The sequence below is a fragment of the Hypanus sabinus genome, chromosome 4 (assembly GCF_030144855.1).
Source record: "Hypanus sabinus isolate sHypSab1 chromosome 4, sHypSab1.hap1, whole genome shotgun sequence".
NCBI lineage: Eukaryota > Metazoa > Chordata > Chondrichthyes > Myliobatiformes > Dasyatidae > Hypanus > Hypanus sabinus.
Window position 1 is genome coordinate 145,457,116 of NC_082709.1, and position 24,698 is coordinate 145,481,813.

A 24,698-nucleotide genomic window follows, 5' to 3' on the forward strand; every position below is an offset into this window, starting at 1 on the left:
AATGAAATGATTTTACTACTGCAAGGAGTTAGGAACTACAAAGAATTTGAAGGTATTGACAATGAAAATTAAGATTTAGAAGATGCAATCATTGAAAGTAATGGATGCAGGCAGTACATTATCTTCACTAGGTGTCTGCACTGATTTTGTTCATTTACAGTCAATCAAAAGAACATGACAGCATACACTGGATGAATTCCTCCATCAATAACTATTAGGAGGAATATACAATTTAGTTGTACTATAGTAGTATGGTTGGTGTTCTAATTTGTTCTGTATTCTATTTAAATACATAATTTGTTACTCAGTTAAATGGTAGCTTGTATGTTTTTATACCTTTTTAACTATTTCCATGAAACTTCAGCTAATTAGGCCAAAATTTACTGGTACCGATACGTCCCAATTAAAGAGATTCTACAGTACTTATATATCATGTCCTTCAGAATACCTTCCAATAATCTACCCATTACTAAAGTCAGGCTCACTGGCCTACAATTTCCTGGTTTATTCTTTGAGCCTTTCTTGAACAACAGAACAATATTGGTTATCCTCCAATCCTTTGGAACCTCACCTGCCAGGAAGCCTGGAATTTCTGCACTAGCCTCCCACAAGGTCTAAAGGGACATCTTGTCAGGCCCTGAAGATGGGTGGCAAACTTCCCAAGCAAATAATTTTAAAAGCCAGGGAGATCAGCAGAACTCAAGGTTTTTTGAAATAGCATTGCTTGTAGTAAGCTAGATTGAGAATTAAAATTTAAGTTCTCTGGCCAATCAAAACTAGTTGCAAAAACTCCAGTAGCAAAAGGCCTTAACTGTGTTTTTCCTGGAATCATTTTAAAACATAGAGCTGGTTAGATAGGATGACTATAAACATAAACAATATTTGCAAAATTATCCTTGTTTGACAGTTTAAAATCAATATCAAAATCAAAAGCAGTGTTTAATTAATAAGAAAATTGACTGTTGCATTTTGTAAAGATATGACAGAGCCTCAGACTAAATTACAGATAGACATAATAAGCTCTTTATATACAAATTAGATTTCTTTTTTAAAGTTTTAAATACTGTGTAAAAAGTCTAAACAACAGAAAATACAGTATATTTGGCTTGAGATGTTTACAGCATGAACTGATAACAAGAAAAAAATATACAAAAAAACCCACAAAAATGAATTTAAAGCTTTTCTTACTATACAAATTATACCACATCAATTCAACTAACTAAAATCAAAAGTGCAGGATGATTATTTTTGTCCTTTTAATATTTCATTGTGTGGCTTGAACTCTCCAGTGTTCCTTGGGAAGCTGCAATACTGACATGCTAGCATTGTTGGTTTGGTGCAGTATATTTTCAGGACCAAACTGTAGTTTTGTCTTCATAGTTGTTACTGTGTCTGCATAGTCGGAAATACTTTACGAGGCCAGACCCAATAAAAAGCCCCCAACAAAACCACTTGTCAGCACGATATTCTTCTTTACAAATTCAGCTGACTGTGGGAGGTAAAACAATACACATTCAAGAAATTTAATTCAAAGAGAGATCTTCTTTTAAACAATGTTGCAATATTAATACTATTTTATCACATTTAAGAACATGATAATGTTGCATCACTCAGAAAAAGGCCATTAAAACTCAATGTATGCTAGATTATTATTAGATATCCAAAGCTTTGTATGTAAAGAGATATTATGATCAAAGACTGCACTCTTAAAGCCATGTTCAATTTCTGTTCCAAATTAAGATCTAAAATATGCAAGGTTTCTTAAAGAATCTTTTGCACTTAAAAGAGTAAAATTATAAACATCATTGTCTCTCAACAAAACAATTATGCAATCTAAAGAGATAATTTTATCTGTTCATACATTTAAATATCACAGAATATCAATATTTTGGATAGTCCAATGAGAAATCCTTCATCTTTAAAAAAAACTTCAATGATATAATTTAAAATTTCTCAGTTTTCATATGCTCTCTTCTTTATCGTGCTCTATATTCCTCAAATACGATCTCTTGCATATGCCAAAATTCCTTAACATCACTATTGTTAAATGATCAGGTAGGTGATCCATTATCAGACAGCTTGGTTCTACTGTCTCTAATTCAATACATGAAAGAAGCAAGCATCCAGGTAACTACAAACGTACATCTGGTTTCAGGGAGAAGGAGGGTGGTGGGAGAGAGATTATGGCAGAGCATCCTTTTTTTTTTGCAGTTTCTACACTGAGAAGTAGGAGAATACAGACATGTTAAACTCAAGCAACATACACAAAATGCTGGTGGAACGCAGCAGGCCAGGCAGCATCTATAGGGAGAAGCGCTGTCGACATTTCGGGCTGAGACCCTTGGTCAGGACCCTTCTCCCTATAGACACTGCCTGGCCTGCTGCGTTCCACCAGCATTTTATGTGTGTTGCTTGAATTTCCAGCATCTGCAGATTTCCTTGTGTTTGCATGTTAAAGTCAAGCACCTTGCTACTTTGGACCCATATTGACTTCCTTAGGATGATGGAAGATGGAACACTCCACAGTAGAATATGGAATAGTTCCTTCATCAGTTTCCATAGGTTTGGGAAGGGTCTGATGGTTAATGTTGGTTTAGATTGATAGAAGTACATATTGCGTACCAATGACAACATGTAAATGTTTATTTTAATACATCAGTTGCTTGTTTTCCATGAACAGAAATTCTAATGCCATTCAATTTGTATCAATTTATCTTAACACAAACCACTTCAATCAGCTATAACTTCTTAAGTAATAAGATGGCCAATGTCTAAATAAGTGACTCCTAAAGAGCAAATACTTATGGTTTCTCATTTCATCTTATTGCAGGATTTTTTTTTTCTATAACCGAAAATTTAAAACCATGTCCTTTAATCTCATACGTGGGGCGTGGCCAAGTGGTTAAGGTGTTGGGCTAGTGATCTGAAGGTTGTGAGTTTCAGTCCCAGCCGAACCACACACAGCTCCAGTCCACCCAGCTGAAAATGGGTACCGGCAAAATGCTGGGGGTTAACCTCGCAACAGACTGGCGTCCTATCGGGGGGGGGGGGGGGGGGGGGAAGAATCTCGTACTCTCAGTTGCTTCGCACCATGGAAACCGGCATAAGCACCAGCCTGATGAGCCTATAAAGCTCAGGACAGACTATAACTTTTTACTTTAATCATCTTTATGATTTCCAACAATATTATTACATCATCCAGTCCATTATCTTTGTCCAGTTTTCAAAGTGAGAAGAATTTTCTTTGTCCAGTTGATATGGCCTGCATGCCAGATGGGAAAGAGCCCAAAATTAGAGGCTCTGCCTTGGATTTTTTGCAGTAGTAGAATTACATGTCACCATGATCTGCAAATTCATGATCCCTCCTGCCTAAGTTCTCTAATAGTTATTTATCAAGTTAGGCAAATCTCTGAATGAGATCTGATCAAGATGTTTCATGTCAAATATTAAAAGGGTCAGACTAAAGAATAAAAAATAGTCCCTCAATCAAAAAAAGGGAATTCCATCCTATCACACCAGTTAAGTATGACAGTGGACAACAAATCAACATTGATATTGCTTCCTCAGCCAAAGGAGGTCAACTTGGCTCTAACAAAAAGTCCTTTAGTTTGAGGGGGGGAAATGAAGGAAGAAAGGGCAAATGTGCATTCAAACTGGATTTACAATCCATGGGCAAGAAATTTGTGATCCTTACTGTACAAACTATGAGCTATGAAACTTTCTGCAGCAAAGCCTACTGACCAAATAGTAGTAAATTAATATGTATTCTTTAAACTATTGCTGTCCCTTCTTTGTAAATTGGCTGGTCACATTTGTGACATTGATAGTGAGATCAATAAATTACATGGACAACAATTTGGCTGTGGGATGGGGAGGAGGGGTTGTTGAATTTCAGCTAGAGTACTAAGAGTTCAGAAAATATTCACTTTTCTCACCTCTTCAATAAAGGTGTTGATTTCAGGAGCAGCTTTATTCGCTTTTCTTCTCAACTGTCGTTTGGCTTTATTTACATCTTTCTCAACTCTTTTCCAATCTACTTTAATGTAGCCACTGTGATTTGCAACCTTAAAACAATAAATGAACAAAGTTTCGTAACAATTCTTTGAATATTTTAAATATGTTCCATAGATCTTACACCAGACTTACAAATTCAAACACCTATTTCCAGCAGTGTCACACTATTGTGGATAATCGGGCTGTCTGTAGAAAATGAAGTATATTTTACACAGTTTCAATTGATAACTTGCACTAAGCAATATTGATTTAACAGAAAGCTCAAGATTTATTAGTGCCTATTATATCATTTTTTCATAGAAGTTTCTCTGGAAATTTAACGGTTCTAGATAAATATGAAAAATGTACCTATGTCAAAAGGTCTTGTGGCTTTTATGTACTGTAATCATGTAGTTTGAGTATTGTTCCACCAAGTAGTCAATTGATGAGAAAACATCTCACTTCAGCTATCAAAACTTCTGTTCCTACTACTGGATTTTCAACATAGTGTGCTGCTCAGATCAATACCCTCAATCCAAAATCTCCAGTATCACAGTTATATTTCTAATAACTAAATTACAGATTAGAGTCATAAAATTATTTTGGAACAGGAGTCCATTCAGCTTAAGGAACTCAGGCTGGCACCTTGAATAGCATTTCAGTAAGTTATATTCCACTGCTCTTTCCTGTTGCCCTTCAAGTTATTTTCCTTTGCTTCTCAAATTCCCTCCGATTTTGTTTCAACACCTTTAGTGACTCTTAGATTGGTACTACCCTAATCTTTACAAGCAAAAAGCTTACAAACCCCATATATCATAATTTGATCCCTAAACCATTCGCCACTAAGAGCAGCTACTACTTTTCTAAACCTGTCATAAACTTGCACATCTCTATTAAATCTTCCCTGGACATTCTAGTGCAACAGCCTTCCACCCCCCAGTACACTGTCTAACCATTTTCAAAGATTTATACACACAATTTTAATGTACATAATTTATATATAAATTATATATGCAAATATTTATACACATAAATGCTCTGATTCTGCATTACTCTCAGAAGTGAGCCATTTAGTCTTTCTACCCAAATACAACATTTTGCACTCCTTTTGTATTAAATTTCATGCAGTATTTCTCTATCCATTATGCAAGCATGAACCTTTTTGCAGTTTGTCACTATCCTCCTCACTGTTTACCACATCTGTTTGGCATCTTCTGCAAATTTTGAAACAGCGATGGCACTGATTCCTGTGGCATACCACCACCTTTCAGTATAGAAAATTATTTAGCACAACTGTTTTTTGTGCTTAAGACATTTTTAGTCTACGTTGCTACTGGCTGCTTCATTCCATTTTGTTAATCTGCCTTTGTTTTGAATGTTGTCAAATATTCTGAAAACCCATATGAAAGGCATCGACTACATTCCCTTCGTTAAACTTTTGTTTTCTCAACAATATATTCAGTCAGGTTATTACATCACAATTTATCCCAGATTCATTTATATATCACATCTACTCTGAAACATACAATGAAATGCATCGTTTGTGTTAACAACCAACACAACTCAAAGATGTGCTGTGGGCAGTCAGCAAACGTCATTACACACTCTGGCGCCAACATAGCATGCTCATAATGTTCAACAGAACAACACAAGCAACAACAACAGCAACAAAACCAGTTCTTATCCTCCCTCCTTCCCACCTACCCATTCACACATCCAGACAGGATAGGGTACCTCCAGGCCTCCAACCTCCAGTTTCTAGCCTAGACCCACAGACATTGAGCCTCCGACTTCCGGACACACCAACCCAGTGGCTTTGACCATCGAGCCTCAATATTCAGACTCGCTGAATTCAGTTTCTGATCTTCTGCATCGACTCCAGAACTCACTGATCATGGGACTTGGAACTGTAGGCCTCGAAATCCAAACCTCCAACCCTGGGACCCGCCGAACTGGGGGAGGCATTCCTGGCTGGTCTTATAGATATGCCACCCCAGGAGCTTCAAACCTCAGGCACTAGCATTTGGACTCACCAACTTCAATCTCCGACATTTGGGGCCGACACGAGGACTTGCCTATTACGGATTTTGAACACCAGGTGTTCAAAAGTGTGGTGACTCTTGTGGGCTGCCCCAGCACATCTTCGGGTGTGTTGGTTGTTAACACAAATGACACATTTCACTTTTTGCTTCAATGTACATGTGATAAGTAAATCTGAATCTTGAATCTTGGTCAGTGTACTGAAAATCTTCACCATTGTGAAGATCAATATAGGGATTAAAGGCATGTTCTTACTCTTTGTACACAGAAATTATGTTCCATTAGGAAATTATGGGAAGTTTTTAAAGCATTCTTAATCCCAAATTCCCCAAGAAACATTGGACACCAGCCATCCAGACAGGAAAAGGATTAACTTCATGGCCAGTCTTTCAAGTAGCCCCTTTATCAATGTTTACTTTTTCTACAACTTTTACTCTAACTTCAATCAAGACTTTGATAATACAGTGGATTCTGGTTAATTGGGCCATTGGGTAATCATGGCAGCCACTGATTTGGGACAACTCTTAAGAGAACCAAAACAAATTGAAAAAAATAGCTAGAACTCCCTTCATTTATTTGGGACAATATGCTGCTTTATTGGGGCAAGAAACCATTGCCAAACATTTTCTAACTACATCATGCTTAGAATGAAGAGTTTTTAAATTGTGTGGGTTGCATGTATATATGTTTAAAAGCAGTGATTTTTGTCACATAGTTGATGAGAAGTAAGCAGTAAGACAATTCAGAACCATTTTGCTCACTGCAGTTTCAAGCATTCAAGCTTGGAGATGCCTGAAATAGCTGAGAGTGGAATTGAAATGATTTCACTACTTCAGCGAGCTAAGAACCAGGAAGAATTTGAAGGTAATGACAATCAACACGAATGCTACCTTTGGTTCTCACTGCACACATAGCTCTTATCTATGGCTCCAAGTAGCTGTTTGCATGTAAAGTGGCCACATGGCAGTACACTGCTTTGACAGGTGGACTAAACCAGGTGAGGGAAGGTGGTGAGATCAGGACATGCCTGTCACAACATGTGAAGTCAGCTCTGGTGGACTGGGCAGATGAGTTTTACATTGAGATCCAGAAGCCTGGAAGGGAGTTCTGCAAAGCTGCGTGGAGAGCAAAGTGCAAGACGAAGCACAGAAATTATGGTATCCACTGCAACCAGGGAAGACCCCAGATGTAATGTCTACTCATTCCACGGGACCTGGACTTCCGAGGTCAAGAGAGTGGAACTGCCCCAGTGCAATGGCTTTTCCATGTTAAAAACTCTCCTGCACAGGCTTCCTATCATCGCCAGATATGACAGACAACCACCAGCAGTATTGGTAGTGTTCTAATTTGTTCTGTATTTCACTTAAATACATAATTTGTTACCAAATTAAACAGTAGTTTGTCTTATTTTTTTTAACTAATTCCATGAAACCTTGGCTAATTTGGGCAGCTGCTTAATTGGGCCATAATGTACTGGTCCCAATTTGCCCCAATTAACTGGAATCCATTGTATATTATTTCTCCGAAAGGACAATTAAAGTATCCATTCAGTTTTATTTTGAATTTCAGATATAAAGTTTATATCTTTTCAAATGGAAATTTAAAACAGCCACTGATTTCAAACAATGGGCTTGGCCTTGGGCTCAGTAGCACTGGACGGACAAGCTAATTGGCATTCAGTTTCCACAAAAATCAAACATTAATGGTGGCATTTTGACATCTAATAATCTTTCTTATTCTAATAGGTAAGAGAGCATACAGCATTTTTTTTCCAGGTTCTATATATCACACTTCAATCCTGTACACTTCCTTGCTACTTTGTTGCAATCAGGAGAATGGTTAACTTCAAAGTTTGAATCACCGCATGTATAAGTACAACAGGATAATGATTCCTCTGCTGCAATGATTTCTGCAAAAGCAAACTAGCATTAGATCTTTAACTTTAGTCTCACCAATGAGGTTAATTCTTACTTAATCTCACTAAAGAAGCTGCATAGGGTTGTAGACTCAGCCGGTATTATCATGAGCACAACACTGCCCACCATTGAGGACATCTTAAAAAAGCAGTCCATCAATAAGGCAGCATCTATCATTAGGTACCCTCACCATCTGGGACATACCTGCTTTTCATTAGGGAGGAGGTACAGAAGCCTGAAAACACGCACTCAATGCCCATGACAGACACTCAGTGGCCACTGACTACATGCTCGTGGTCGTTTGCTGTTGTAACCCATTCACTTCAAGGTTGAATGCATTATCCAATCAGAGATGCTCTTCTGCACACCAGTTATAACGTGTGGTTAGCTGTGTTACAGTCGCCTTGAACTAGCCTGGCCAGTTTTCACTGACTTCTCTCATTAACAAGGCACAGAACTGCTACTCATTGGATGTTTTTCATTTTGATTTGATTTTTGCATTATTCTCTTTAAACTCTAGAGACTGTCACACATGAAAATGCCAGGAGATCAGCAGTTTCTGAGATATTCAAACCACCCCATTTGACACCAACAAATATGTCATGGTCAAATTCACTTAGATCACATTTCTTCCCCATTCTGATGTTTGGTCTGAACAACAACAGAACCTCTTCACAACGTCTGCATTGAGTTACTGCCATATGATTGGCTGATTTGATAGTGTTAACAAGCTGGTGCACAGATATACTTAATAAAGTGACCACTGCATGTACATCAGCTGTAATAAGCCTGATTCTGATTCCAGTTCTGGTATTGGTTGACACTTTCCTTTTACTTACGACATAGAATGAACCTGTGGAATAAGTCGTCGAATGAAAATAGGTAACTGTATCTACCACTGTTGCTCTGGTTTAAATCTGAAAAAATCTTGAGTGTTTATTTCTCTTTTAAGCTACTCTGGTTTGGCTGTGTGCAGTTCACCTACTATAGATCCTTTTTTACTGACTTTAAAGCAGTCCCATAGTCCCACTTAATTAACACTAAGGCTATCAAACCTCTCCACAAATATTTGCAAAAATAAGATCTATATACTGCATTTACCTGCATCAAAAGGAATCCACCTCCAATTGCTGTAGCCGCTAGCTTGCCAATCTTCTGAAATACAAAGCCTGCACACCTAAATGCAGAAACATGAGATGTAAATTTAACTTCAGGCTCACATCAAACAAAAATTATTATTTGATTCAGTAGAAAGGGGAGGTCAGTAACTGTACATTAATTCTGTTTCTCTCCCCATAAATGCAGTTGACCTGCTAAGTATTGTCCGAGTTTTTTATTTTTATTTCCAATGTTCAGCATCTGCCATATTTTGCTTTCAGACACGATGAAGTAAAGGTACACACTAAACTTCCAGTTTAATTTCTTCCTACACTAAATTTTCCTGGACTTTCTTTTTTCAATTTACAAATGAGTAATCAACTCAAGATTATTTGTTCATAGCTTAAACCTCAGCTCTGTGAAAAGTTAATTTTATTCTAATTTTCTTTTTCGAAGAGGAAACATGATAGCCAACAGACCAAATTTTTAGCCAAAATTAGAATTACACACTGGTATTCAGAATAATGTTCTGGTTGAAACATCAATTATAAATAGTAGAGTAAATTGGTATCACTTAAAGCTTTACTTCAAATTACTAGAAATAAGTAAGAACTAGTCCATCTCCCTTTTGGAACTTCAGAGCTATCAGAATAAGTGATCAAATGAATGCCTCTTAACTGTTTGGAAACTGCGCAGGTTTTCTGCTTTTATTAAGTATTTAGTGGTCTTACTTTTTAGATCACTGTACAAAATGTTGTTTGGATATATTTCTGATGCTGATTCGAGGAGTTCCATCTCATACATCAAAAGTGAAAGAGAATGAAAGAGACTAATGCAAATGTAATACTCTACGTGAATTCCCTTACATTAACAGCTTTCAGTTTTATTTTCATTTTACTGAGATAATGTCATATTCTAAGTATAGTATTGGGTTTAAAAGTTGGTAATTTATGTGACATCAGACAAAAAGCTGGAAAAACAGTGTGTCAGGCAGCAATGCAGAGGGAAATGGACAGTTGAGGTTTTAGATTGACATTCTTCATCTGGATTGAAAGATAGAGGAGAGATAATCAACATCTCTGTAAGGAATAAATGTGTAACAAGAAATGTCAATTGAAAGGTGGATCCAGGTGAAGTAGATAGGCAGATGGAGGAGGGAATAGTGGACACAGCAAGAGAGGTTGGGAGGTAACAAAAGGCTACAGATAATGGAATCCAATAGAACAGGAAGGTACAGCGTGTAAACAAGTAAGAGAGGTGAGGTGGGCAAACGTGAAGAGTAGGGAGAGAGGGTGTTAGATATGTGGGTGATGGCCACACAGGGTGAATGGAGGTGAGCAAAGAAACAAGGTAATGGGAGGCTTGAATACATGTGAGAGGAATTGGGCAGGTCAGAACATACAGACATACTTTATTGATCCCGAGGGAAATTGGGTTTTGTTACAGTCGCACCAACCAAGAATAGTGTAGAAATATAGCAATATAAAACCATAAATAATTAAATAGTAACAACTAAATTATGCCAAGTGGAAATAAGTCCAGGACCAGCCTATTGGCTCAGGGTGTCTGACACTCCGAGGGAGGAGTTGTAAAGTTTGATAGCCACAAGCAGGAATGACTTCCTATGACGCTCAGTGTTGCATCTCTGTCAAAGAGAGAGAAAAAGGGACAGAGAGGAAGCAGTTTACCTAAATTTGGATAATTCAATGTTCATACTGTCAGGTTGTAGACTAACCCCTAGTGGGGGGAAAAAAGAGTCATTCCTCTAGTTTGCATTTGGCTTCACTCTGACAATGAAGGAGGCCGAGTACACACAGTTTGGTGTGGGACTGGGAGCGAAATTAAAATGGCTAGCAACCAGGAACTCCAAAAGATTATAGCAACAACAGACAACATCTATTCCTGCAGAAAAGAGTACATACCGTTCTTGGAACAGTATTCCATTAAGAACAAGTAAATTCTACAGAAGAACTTTGTTCTTAGTAAGTAACTGCTCTGGTTAACAGTTTTATAAATGACAGACACATGTTCTTTATACAAAAGGAACATAACTAAAACCTATTGTAATTGAAATGAAAAAGAAAAAACTGCAAAAGTCAACTGAGAATTGAAGAAATCCCTTATGGCAACATTAGTAGATATTCCCAATCCAATCTCATTTCCTATATGAACGCTCTATGCAATCTCATTTGTGTGAACTTCAGCACATTTTTATATCCTCTTAATTAGTTACATGCTACAAATCCAGTTTACTCAAACTATTTCAATATAGGACCATTACAATTAGCAGAATAAGGATTGTCATACAATCATGTAACACCAAACTGAATTGTGTAAAATGAAACTAAACACGTGATTTACTGTTTGTGCTGTTTGTGATGATTTCATTTAAATAAGTCTTTTATATAGCACTTGCATCTAAAACATATGAAAATCAAAACAAAACTGCATCTGAAGCAAAAATATAAAACACTGGAAAAACTTACAGTTACCTAGCATCTGTAGAAAGGGAAACAGTTAATTTTTCAAATATCAGACTTTGAGCAGATGCCATGTTGTTTTAAAATCATCATGGCTTCTGGATGTATGTATAAAGCAATTCCCAAGGGCATTTTCACTCAAGCAATTTATGTATTCATTTTGCTTCCACGTAGACACACATGAAAGGAATGAGGAAGAGAATTGTAACAATAGATTAATTATGTTAAATTTGACATGCAATACATTTACAGACTCACCAGCCAGTCACACCACCCATCATTAACTGAGTAGCTACAGAATATTTCTCTGCAACTGGACCAGAATTATGTCCGAAAACACGGCCCCACCACGCATGTTGTCGTGAATACTCCCTCAGATCTACAACTTCATAGGATTCATCATCACTATTTTGGCCTAATGAGAGAACATAAAATTACTAATTTTTCTGCCACACAGCTGACAAGCTCTTATAAAAAGCAGCTAGTATGAGAAAGAAAAGGTGAAGGTTTGTTCAAAGTCATGAGCAATTGATGACTTGGTTCCACCTGCAATGCTGGAGCTGCATTCATATGAAACAAAAAAAAACTATTATTCTGGATGATGTCAGAAAAGTATGAGTAGATCAGTGTCTCTGTACTTTTCCACATAACTATTAGGTTAAAAAATCAGTTTATTTTACTCCTAAATTAAGTTCTGGGCTTCCAGAGTTAGTTTATCCAAGTTGGACCCTTATTTTCATTATTTTACAGGTTAATAAACCAGGTCCTCAAATTTAAAGTGAATGAACAAGCTAAGGAACAAACTCATCCACCCAGATAGTGCCAGGAATCTAATACTCAAAGAGTAAAAGGGGTGCTGAATGCAGAAATATTCACCACATTGAAACATTTCCTGGCTAATGCTTGGAATATCATCTTTAAGGTTTAGACCAAGTACTGAAAATGAGATTAGACTGGATAGATTGCCTTCTGTTAGCGTGGTCATAAGTCATAACTGCAAATCTGTCTCAATTGAGACAGCTAAGATGGTGAAAAGAATACAGTTGTTTCAGTATCCATGATTAAAACAGGTGAAGTAAAATGCTAATACTGTGAAGAACCATTGGTTGGTGTGTTCCTGGAAGTTGCAGACTGGTTCATGCCGTCTGAATTGTGACATTCTGACAGCATGCCAGCAGATGTTTTGAAATATATTACAAAGAGAAAAATAGTAAGCAGAGGACTGAGCACAACTGCAAAATTTTGCTAGTCAAAAAGCCCTGCTGAGTCACCAAGGGTCTACATATAAATAACAGCTGTTGCAGATCAGCACACAGTAAATGTGTTAATATACCACAAAACCAATTAGAATAGTTGCAGCAAAAATTTTTAAATGGTACAAAAAATGATAAAGTCTGCAGATGCTGGAAATCCAAAGCGACACACAAAATGCTGGAGGAACTCAGCAGGTCAAGCAGCATCTATGGAAAAGAGTAAACAGTTGGCGTTTTGGGCCAGTATGCTTCATCAGGATATATTAGTTGAGAAAAATGTTAGTTTAGGCCCCAAAAGTAATGTATATTACTTATATGTTTCATTGTTCTCAAGTATAAAACATTTCCTCCGGTATGGAAATCATAGTGATGTCTTAGTTTACAAAATGTGAGTATACAAGGATAAATATAAAGTAATAAATGGTATTTTTCAACAACACAAAATGAGATATTCAAGAACTGCAATCATTTTCAAATAAATTCAAAGGTTTCAATTATACTGCAAATTGGAAAAAAATCGAGGTAGTTTTCCAAATGTTTGGAGCAAATTGTTATTTCCAATTTCACCTTAGTAGAATGGTAAACTTTGTAAAGTCTGAAGATCATGTATTTAGTTTTGACTGGGTGAGTGCACTGTGCAATCAAAAACGCTATTTTTCCAAATTGGGAATTAAACTAATTTGTAGACTCAGGTGAACATTTTGTATCCTTCTAAAAACTTATTAAATAGTTTCAAATAACATTTGTCAATTATTTTTGGTCTATGCTTGAACTGGATAGTTAAAAAGCATAACATATTCTACATTTTAGAGACAACTGAACAATGTACAATGCTTCTGATTCTAAAAGCCTAAATTCAACTTATATTTGATTATTCCTTGTGTGAAATGTTTTGTGATATTTTACTGCATGTTGTTCCTATCATATGTAAAAAACAATCACAAATTTGGCTTAGAATGTGACCCATAGATGTCTTAAATATACATTGCTTCATGTTAAGGTGTTTTTCAAACTTGTCATGTTTTAGTTGACCATATTTTAGTTGGTGAATATGTCTTTTGTTCAACATAAATAAACTCGTAAAACGTTTTAAGAACTGAGAAATCAAGATGAACAACTGTAACACATAATAGACAGAAATGATGTTATAGATTCAAAAGTTTTAAGATGGCAGCAGCAAGAAAATGATTAAGAAGTTCCATAGTTTTGAGGTCTTGAGAAAATATCAGTTTAGGGAATTTCATTTCAGGTGTCTTCATTTCGTTATGAAAAAATGTAAAAATATGACGGAAACACAAGCTGGCCACGTAACCTAATCTATAATTTGAGAAAATAATATCATACAGTCGATAACCTTTTTATGCAATAACATCCAGATTTTGAATTAGTCATTAGTTTTTGCAATGGACCGTTCTAAAACAGTTAAACATTAATAAATGATGTATATTTTATCTACTATTCCTGCATTGCGTTTTCTGATTTACGTCAGAAACAATATGACACAGTTCTGACATTAAATACACCAGAGCAACTGTAATTTTTTTTTCCATCGTAAAACAATTTTACGGCTAAAAGGTCTGCAATGTCCTTGATCAAGCTCGTAAGAATTTTGGTCACAACAATTGCATATCTGCTATAATAATGCATACGTACTTAATTGGCAAGGATCAAACTAAAAATAAGCTTGTTCTTTCAACCATACAATCCTATAGTATGCTGTCGTAATGCCACAACTTTTCTGTGTGCGATGTTCCCGATAAGCAGAGAGAAATAAACCGCCGCCATTCCTACCTACCTCCCCGCTCCGCCATACTGTTGCCAATCTGTCATTGATTCCGCTCCTGACCCGGAAACACACACTGATGGGGTCAGAATGGCGGGCGGTCCGGGCCTCCCCTGGGCGTCACAGTGGTGGGACGGTGTCCACACCGAGATGCAGTTGGCGTAATCTCGGTATCGCCACAAAAGCGTTCATTATTGAACACCTTATTTTCGATGGATCGACTTTTCGAGCTAGCTATCTTGTTATATGTGGATGCCCCAGATTATCTTGTCTGTCATGATCGTATACAAGTCAGCCTCATGCCCTGGAGGTAGTCTTTTATGTTACGTTCAGTCATTTAATATTTCAAGATTGTTTAATATAATTTTCTGTACACACGTGTAAGGAGAACAAAATAATACAGCACAAAACGCAATGAATACAAGCACATGAAATAGCTTATATACATCAACTGATTCTATGTCTATGAAGTGAAGCTAAGCTGTACATAAGGTGACTGACAGGAAATAATACAGAAGTGGTAGAGTTAGTGGGTGGAGGTGTTGATTAGTTTTACTACTGGGAAAAAGTAACTGGTTTAGGGACTGTATTTGCAATTTAAACTGGGTTTGTACCTTTACCCGCGTTTAAAAAGGTCATACATTGTGTTTTGTCTGCGTGGGAATTCGTGCTAATGTGCTGATTGCCTGTGGTCACTGATGAATACTGTTCTGGACAGCATGGTTCCATTGAGATGTCCATTATTCTCTCCTAACACCAGAATGCAGCAACTTCTTCAATCAGGTTTCCAAAGGATAACTCATTGCTTGGACTTGCTGCTGAGAACACAATTACCCCACATTTAGAGCATCCACATTCTTGGAGAACTTTCATGGCACCAACATTTTGTACAGTGTAATCTGGTCAAATGGGTGAGCAAGTGTAATTTCAACTGAAACAGCTGAGAAAATCCTCTACAGATGGCAGGTTCATAATACAGGCTTTGTCATGTTAATACCGGCATAACAATTATAAATTAAATAACTGAACAACAGTTTAAAACAACATTACAATAATCATTTTTTGAAACAGCTTTTTACTTATTTTTCTTCCTGGCTGATGCAAAGTTGCCTCAAAATGAATGGACTTGCAGATCCTTACTCAGGTCTAACCTGTTATAGGACATGCTAGTTGAAGCATCAGCATAAATGATAGTGAATTACAGCAAGTTTATGTGGACATGGGTGGGAGTTTGGATAGCAAGTTCAGGATTGCTGTATTTGCAAGAAAATCATGTATTTCCTAGCACTTAGATTGAGCAATGTGAAAGTTTTGCCATGGCACTGCCAGTATTTCTCAGGTAGCTTTACCTTATCTATTTCAATTGAAAAGTATGAACATTTCCTCTCCTTCTCTGCTTTGGGACCTGTAATAAGTTTGTGTTGTGGAACAAGAAAAAGTTTCCATATTCAGCAATGCAAATTGATCCCAAAAAGATCACCTAATGCTGAGTATATCCAAGGCCTTTATTGGGATTTTTAAAGTACTTAACACTCATTGTGTTATACATCACTAAGTAAAACAACGCTATGGTTAAACAATTCTGTTTGCGAAGTCAAGACATGCAGAGTAACTGAGAGAAAACTGGGCTGGAAGTCCATCATAATATTTTCAAGGAAAATCTAGCCTCCTTTAACACTGCTGTACACTCTACAAGAGGAGTCAATTTTTCCAAGATTATTACAGAGAATAGTGGCGATTCAAGAATATTACTCTCGACTGTAAACCATATGTTTGAACCTGCCTCAACCTATAATGTCCTCACTCAAACATCTGCCATAAAATGTGAGGAATTCACAATATTTTTTATCAACAAAATTACTGGAGAGTATAGCTATAGATGCTGGTAACCTCTATAGTAAACCTTGTAAAAAGATTGCACCCATGTCAAAATTTACAAGTATTTTAAATTCAGAACTCTATAAGATTGTAACAAAAAGTAACCTGCTACTTGCTGTCATGGCCCTGTCCCTACTACACTTTTTAATAGTGTTTTCAAATCTTGTAGGAAAATTACTAACACATCCCTTGAAACTGGAGTTCTTCCAGATACCTTCAAAATTGCAGCAGTCAAACCTCGATAGCAAGGTACTAGCTAACTACAGGCCGATATCAAATCTTCCCTTCCTGGGCAAGATTCTTGAGAAAGTCATTTTCAAGCAATTCGATAACTTTAGGAATTAAAACAATATTCCAGAAAAGTTTTAGTCAGGATTTAGAGCAAACCACAGCACAGAGATGGCATCATCTTTGCAGGGGAAGCTATGAATCAAGAATTGCATCATCAGCTTGCCTATCTCCAATGCCATAGTTTGTTTGGGGAGAGGAACAGACTGATAAGCGGAGAACCAGTCCACCACAACTATAATGTCAGTATTCCCTCGGGACAGTAAAATAATCCATTGAAATTGAGACCAGGGATGAGTGGAAATTGGTAGAATCTGTAAAAACCCTTGGAACAGTGCTCTGGTTTCTTTATTCCGGGCACACACATCGCATGTAGACTTTGGCATCATTGACCATGCCTGGCCTCCAGAACCGCCTGCTTGTAAACTCCAAAGTACAGGAAACTACCAGGTGACTGACCATGTTGGAGGCACACCCCTAATTCAATACCTTAGTGTGGAACAGGTACAAAGATATCGCCAAGTAATCCATTGCTGGAATTAACTTCCTGTTTATCCAGGGTCCTCCACACCATGGAATCAATCCCCCATCTAATGGGAGCCACCAGCTTTGAATTGGGGAGAATGGTCTCTGGGACTTCCTCCTTATCTGGCATTTCAGACTGCTTAGAAAGAGCCTCTGGTTTCCAATTCTTGGAACCAGGTCTGTACGTAATGAAAAAATTGTACCTATTGAAGAACACTGAAGAGCGTACCTACAGTCTTTTGACATCTTGGATATAAGCTAGGTTCTTATGATTGGTGCAAATCAAAAAGGGGTATTTCGCTCCTTCCAGCCAATGTCTCCATTCTTCAAATGTCATCTTGACAGCAAGCTGATATCATAGTTCATGTCAGCGGGAGAGAAACATCTGGAGAAGAAGGCACATGAAAGCTTCTGGTCTGAAATGGTTCATTGAGATAGCACAGCTCCACTTCTGATGATCAAGGTGTCAACCTCCACTACAAAAGCTAGGTCCAGATCAGGGAAACAGGTACAGATGCAGTGGTAAATCTGTTCTTGAGAATGCAGAAAGCAGCTTCTGTCTTCGGAGTCCAACGGAACGGGCCTTTCAGTGAGGTTGGTATGTGGAATTGCGATTGTATTGAAATTGCAAATGAAGCACTGATAGAAATTGGTGAACCCTAAAAACTGTTGGAGCTGCTTGACCGATGTAGTTTGTGGTCAATTTTGTACCACTTGAGTCTTCTCAGGGCCTATCTGTAAACTCCTGTTCAAAATGACAAAACCCAGAAAAGAAACTTCAAGGAAGTGAAATTCACTCTCTTTTAACAAAAAGTTGGTTCTCAAGCAACTGAGAAAAAATAAGAACATTGTCCAAATAAACAAGACAAAGTGGTTAAGCATCTCCCAGAATGCATTGTTCTTGAAGGTCTGAAAGACTGCTGGAATGTTAACTTAACCAAATGGCATCACTCATTCTGTCTAGTGGGAGTGTTGAAGGCTGTCTTCTAATCATCTCTCTCTCTCGATCCAGATCAGGTTGTAGGCATTTCAGAGGTCTAGTTTAGAGAAGACCATGGCTCCTTGTAACAACTCAAATGCTGTGTTCATTAGACGAAGTGGGTAACAGTTCTTAATAGGAATTCTATTCAGACCTCTGTAATCAATACATGGTCTCAGTTTGCCATCCTTCTTAGCTACAAAGAAGAATCCTGCTCCAGATGGAAAAATGGATGATCAGATAACCCCAGATGTCAAAGTCTCTTTAATGTAATCCTCTGTAGTTTGCCTCTCGGGAGCAGAGAAGGCACAGAGCCTCCCCTGGGAAGGATATGTGCCAGGTTGGGAGGACATGTACCAGTTGGCACAATCATAGTTCCTATATGGAGGAAGCATAATGGCTCTCTTCTTACTGAACATCTCCAACAAACCTGAATACTCTGAAGGCACTCCAAATAACTCCGCTGAGTTCAAGTCCGGTCTTGAGGAGTCAGGAAGCAACTCGACTGACAACTTGACATGGTTCACAGCAGATCACTCAGGAACTTGGGAAGGTGTCGTGGAACATCTAGGAAGGCACTTATTCGGGTCAGCCAACCCTGAACGGTGCCAGAAGACCAGTTTATCCAAGAATTATGAAGACCAGTGCAATTTTTATAAATTCTTTCTGATACTTATTTAGTTTGAGTTTCGGTTTTATCCCTTCAATATCACCTAGTAAAAATAATATTGGATTATGAGGAAATTGTGTTCCTGTAATTTGTTCCAGTAAAAGTCTTAAATTTGTCCAAAAAGGTTGAATTTTAGAGCAAGACCATGTCGAATGTAAAAAAGTACCAGTTTCCTGGTTACATCGGAAACACTGATCCGAAATAGCCAAAAAAGCTATTGCAGTTACTTGGAAATCGGATTCACATTTAAGTATAGATTCTTGGAAGAAAGAAATCTATGGTTGTATTCCATTAGAAAAAATTACTTATAATTTAAGAGATAAATATGAAACATTTTTGAAAATTTGGAGCCCTTATTTACAAAAGATAGGATTAAATATATAGATGCTTTTAAGATGAAACAATTGGTTATTAGGGGAAAGAAATAAATATACATATTAAAATTATTACGAACTCCATGGAGCATGTGGAGATCTTCCAACCACCAGGCATTCTTTCTTTCTTTCTTTCTTTCTTTCTTTCTTTCTTTTTTTTCTAAGGGGCAGTTAGGGGGGAGGGGTTAAGGGGAGGGGGTATGGGTTATATACATTGTTTTTTTTCATACTTTGTAATCATTTAAAAATGCAATAAAAAATTATTTAAAAAAAAAAAAAAGAATTATGAAGACGTAACCACGGATAACCAAGGATTAGGGGAAGGTCTGGAGAATGAATAAAAGGAAACAAATCATTTCCTCGTGCCTTCCAATAGTCAAATTGAGAGTAACAGAAAGGTAAGAGATTTGTCTCTGTCTAGTGGTCTAGCATCCAGGGCCATAACAGAGATAGACTAGTCAAGGCATACCTTAGGAACCTGAATTCTCTCTGTCAGTCCACTGAATTAGAGACTACCAAGGTTCTCACAGAATGTTGATGTATCCCTCAAAATAATAGAGATGGGGAAATCACTCTTGGACTTGACAAGATGGCAGTGATATTTCAGACCGTAACAGTTCTCCCCTCACTGGATGGTCCTGGGAGTTTCCTGACAACACGGGACAGATGACTCTGAAGTGGCTGCCCTTAGCACAGTATAAGCAAAACCTTTGTTGTGTCATATGTCTCTCGCTCTGCTGGGGAGACAAGGGTTCTTTCAAGTTGCATGGGTTCCTCCTGAGATGACTGCGGAGATTTGTGTTGGTTATTGGATTCAGGAACTGGGGGTAGATATCGGATAGTTCTGAGAACCGGCCCTCCGGGTGAACTCGTCACATCTCCTTCCTTCTTTCGGAAATGCAGTTGTTGATTCTCATGGCCATGTCCATAAGTTACTAGGCAGCGATGCAACCAGTAAGAATGCTTTTCACCATTGATCTGTAGAAATTGCAAGTCTTTGATGATATACCAGATCTGCCCAAACTTCAAAAACAGTGATGTCATTGGCAAACTTATAGATGGTGCTTGAGTTGTGCTTAGCCACACAGTTATGTGTTTGGAGGGAGAGAATAAAGGTGTGGGCTAAGCACACATCCTTGAGTTGTGCCTATGTTGATTGTCAGTGAGATGATGTTATTACCATCACTGACTGCGGTTCCCCAATAAGGAAGTGGAGGATCCAGTTGCAGAGATGGCCACATAGGTCCAGCCTTAGAAGCTTTTTTATTAGAACTGAGGGGATGATGGTGTAGAACATTAAGCTATAATCAATAAAGTGCAGCCCGGTGTGTGTTTTGCTATTGCTTAGGTGTCAAGACCTGTTGTGGTGGTAGGCAAATTGCAGTGGGTCCTGTCCTTGCTCAGGCAAGAGTTAATTCTAGCCCATGACCAACCTCTCACAGCACTTCATCACAATAGATATGATTATTGTTGAGGCAGTTCACCCTGCTGCTCTTCTTGGAATGTCATTTTGAAGCAGTTGAGAGGTTGAGGATGTTATTGAACTCTCTAGATGATTGGTGAGATGATGATCAGCCTGTTGGCTTGGGGGAGTAACTGTTTTTTGAGTTTAGTTGTCCTGGCATAGTTGCTGCATAGCCTCTTCCCTGACGGAAGTGAGACAAACTTACATTAATTTATTCTTGATTTCTCTCTGCCTTTTCATAACATTACATTTTTAGCGTAAACAATATTGGAAGGAAATGCTAAGTCAACTTGAAGTACCATTGGTCCATTGTGCAAGAACTGACCCTGATAAAAATCAACTGTTATTTGAGGGAATAAAACATATGCTGATTGCTAGGGTAATTAGCTATTGCAGCTTATTTAGGATCAGAATCTAGTTTATTTTCACTAACATACAGCATGTCATGAAATCTGTTGTTTTAGCTAGCAGTGCACTGCAAGATATAAAAACTGAAATAATCTACAAAAATAAAGAGTGCAAGAGAGGAGTGATGAGGTAGTGTTCATGGACAGGTGGCAGAGGGGAAGCTGCTTTTCATTGAATGTAGGCTTTCAGACGCCTGTACCTCTTCCTGGATGGTAGTAATAAGAAGGGGTCATGTCCCAGATGGTGAAGGTCCTTAACAATGAATACTGCCTCTTGAAGCACCATCATTTGAAGATGTCCGTGACAGACGGAGGTTTGGAACCATGGTAGAGCTGGCAGTCTTACAATCCTTTGCAGCCTTTTGCGATCCTGAACCTTAGAGCCTCCAGACCAAACTGACATAGCTTGTCAGAATGTTCTCCATTGTACATCTGTAGAAATTTGTAAGAGTCTTTGGTGACACCAAATCTCCACAATCTCTTAATGAAGTAGAGCTGCTGGAATGCCTTCTTCATGATTGCATCAGTGTGCTGGGTCCTAGATAGATCCACTATAATGTTGATAGCCAGGAATTTGAAGCTGCTCCCTCTTTCCACTGCTGACCTCTCTATGAGGACTGGAGTGTGTTCTCCCGACTTCCTAGACAAGTTTTTTTTTGCTGATGTAGAGGTTGTGGTTTTGTTGTGGCACCATTCAACCAGCTGATCTATCTGACTCACTGCCTTCTGAGATTCTGGCAACAACAGCGGTATCAGTGGAGAATTTACTGATGGTGTTTGCGCTGTGTCTAGTGCAGAGAGTAGAGCCGTGGGCTTATCACTCATCCTTGATCATAGGTGAGGAAGAGATGTTACTACTGATCCATGCTGACTGCGGTTCAGAAATGAGGAAGTTGAGTATCCAGTTGCAGAGGGAGGTACAAAAGCCCAGCTTTGAAACTTGTTGATTAGTACTGAGGGAATGATGGTGTTTATCACTGAGGCTGCTCATCCCGGGCACCAGTATGATTGCTGCCCCTTTGTACCTCTAACTGAAGCAGTGAGAGGTTGAAGGTGTCCTTGAAGACTCCAGACAGTTGATCGACACTGATTTTCACTACCCTGCCAGTACACCATTGGGGCCTGACTCCTTGTGAGGGCTTACCCTCTTGAAGGATGTTCTGACATCAGTCTCCAAGACATAGATCACAGATGCTGGGAGTTTCACACAGTCTAAGATTAGACATCCAATAACATCCAAGGATGCACCTCAGGATTAGGCAAAAGATGGGAGATTTATAAGGTAATGGCTAAACAAAGTGAGATGGACAAAAGAGAATGATTAATGTCATTTACCTTTGTGGAATTGAAACTCATGTTCTCAAATAAGTCATCCAAACTTCTGGTTGCTGGTCCAATAACTTGATCTCTATGTAACTGTTTCACTTCCCTAAAAATCCAACTGAAAACAAGAGCCACCATATACAAGCAACCCAGAATAAAAGAAAATAAAGATAGTGTTTTCTTATAGCAATGCAAAATTGAACTCAGTTCTACCAATTTCTGTACAGGAGCAGTGGCCCTGATATTCCCCCTATTATTCCTATTCATTTCTGAAAACAATAATGATCTACAAGCCACCTGTTTCAAAAGTTGACCAAAGATCCCATGTTCACCTTTCTGAGTGCCACTATCATAGTTGGCCTAAACAGTCGTGTGTAAACTATAAAGTGCATTGAGTTGACCATTGCTGTCCACGGTACTCTGGAATTGTGGTTTTGGGAGAGAAGACCTAGTTTCTGGCAAACTTCAACCCTAGATTGCTGACCAGACTGCAGAATATTTGAAAACAGTCCAATGAGGTTACATGAAGCATTTCATTGTATTAACTTGCAATTTGTAACATCTTTTACATTGATGGGAGGTACAGCATATGGCCAACTTAGACTATTTTCTATAGAACAGTAAATAAATACTCCCAACATAGGAAATGCGTCAGAAATTGGAGATAATCAAGTACATTTTAATATTTATTATTTTCCCAAATATCCTGAGGTGCTTCACAGGCCCATGCAAGCAAAAAAATGACATGGAGCCATATGAAATTGGGAAACCACCAAAAACCATGATGAAATGCAGATTTTAAGGAATATTTTAAAGCAGGGGTTTCAAACTCATTTTAGGTCACGGCCAGATTGGGCAAAATGCAGCTTCATGCGGGCCGGATCAGTCGGGCGCGTGCGAATGCAGCTTTCTTTGCCTCTGTTTTTTCAGCCTTTATTCTCATGTGTCTCAGTCTCTGCTATAACTACAAAGTGTTTCACTTCACAAATTCTGTTTCTTATGAAGAATACTGCTGAGCAAGCATTATTTTTATGATTGGTATTAACTTACAATCATAGGCTTCATATCGCCGGGCCATTAATAATTAAAATAATAGATCTATCTAAAATGACCTCGCAGGCCGGATATAATTGTATGCCAGGCCGGATATGGCCCGCGGGCCTTGAGTTTGACACCTATGTTTTAAAGGAAGGTAGAAGATTTGAGAGACTAGGAACTCATCTGCAGAATGCAAAGTTATCTATTAGATATGATCAAGGTGGCTGTAAGAAATTAGTATTAAACTGTGGTATTGAGTTTATTGCTGTACTTTGTTTTTATTTGCCGACTACTACAATTTGCTCCTATTGTTTGTTTCCTTAGCAACAAAGATGTATCCTATTTGGACCAGCTGATTTTTCTACTTTAAATATAGCTATATTCTCCACCATTGAGCACAGCTACACAAAATGTTCTCACAGGAAAGCAGCATCCATCACAAGGGAACCCCACCACCCAGGACACGCTCTCTTCTCACTGCTGCCATCAGGAAGGAGGTACAGGAGCCTCGGAACTCACTCCACCAGGTTCAGGAACAGTCATTACCTCTCAACCAACAGGCTTTTGAACCAGAGAGGGTAACTTCACTCAACTTCACTTGCCCCATCATTGAACTGTTCACACAACCGATTAACTCACTTTCAAGGACTCTTCACCTCATGTTCTCAACATTTATTGCTTATTTTAAAATAATAGTTGTTATTTATTTATATATTTAGTTGCCTTTTGCACACTGGTTGAACACCCAAGTTGGTGCGGTCATTGATTCTATTATGGTTATTATTCTATTAAAAATTTATTGACCACAAGAATGAATCTCAGTGTTGAATATGGTGACATATATGTACTTTGATAATAAATTTACATGTACTTTGAACTTTTCTTCTATCCTTTTTACCTAATCCAGAATCTCAAGTATACCCTCTCAGGTAAAGACTGATGCAAAGTACTCATTTAGTATTTCTACTATAACCTCTGAGTAGATTTTTGATCTCTAATTCACTCCGTCTCCTCTGACAACCTTTTTGCTATTCAAATTGTTAAAATATTATTAGATTCTTTTTTATGTTTGCTGCCAGGTGATCTCCATTGTGCAATATTTTTAGTCTGAGAAATAATCTCTTGCTATCACTCTGTTTCCTATAACTTGTTCAATGTTCTATCTATGCTGCCCTAGTACCTTTTAGC

General features: G+C 38.0%; 1 protein-coding gene and 1 long non-coding RNA gene across 2 annotated transcripts; one reads left to right on the top strand and one right to left on the bottom strand.

Annotated features, from left to right (window-relative positions):
• Nucleotides 1–920: 920 nt before the first annotated feature.
• On the bottom strand, nucleotides 921–14,669 carry fundc1 (FUN14 domain containing 1). Its single transcript, XM_059968280.1, has 5 exons — nucleotides 14,576–14,669; nucleotides 11,786–11,942; nucleotides 9,051–9,126; nucleotides 3,936–4,064; nucleotides 921–1,489 (listed from the first exon to the last, which is right to left on the bottom strand). Exons 1-5 carry the CDS (start codon nucleotides 14,589–14,591, stop codon nucleotides 1,412–1,414), a joined length of 456 nt encoding a protein of 151 aa, XP_059824263.1. The 5' UTR covers nucleotides 14,592–14,669; the 3' UTR covers nucleotides 921–1,411.
• Nucleotides 14,670–14,733: 64 nt separating this feature from the next.
• On the top strand, nucleotides 14,734–24,413 carry LOC132393261 (uncharacterized). Its single transcript, XR_009511809.1, has 2 exons — nucleotides 14,734–14,873; nucleotides 23,835–24,413. It is a non-coding gene; the product is annotated as an uncharacterized LOC132393261 (long non-coding RNA).
• The last annotated feature ends 285 nt before the right edge of the window (nucleotides 24,414–24,698 follow it).

Bases quoted from the DNA above. Each gene is read 5' to 3' on its own strand.
- fundc1 (XM_059968280.1), bottom strand. The intron at 9,127-11,785 runs GTGAGTCTGTAA...TTCTGCATTTAG, and splicing joins ATGGGTGGTGTGACTGGCTG to GTGTGCAGGCTTTGTATTTC. The intron at 4,065-9,050 runs GTAAATGCAGTA...TATTGTTTTAAG, and splicing joins GTGGATTCCTTTTGATGCAG to GTTGCAAATCACAGTGGCTA.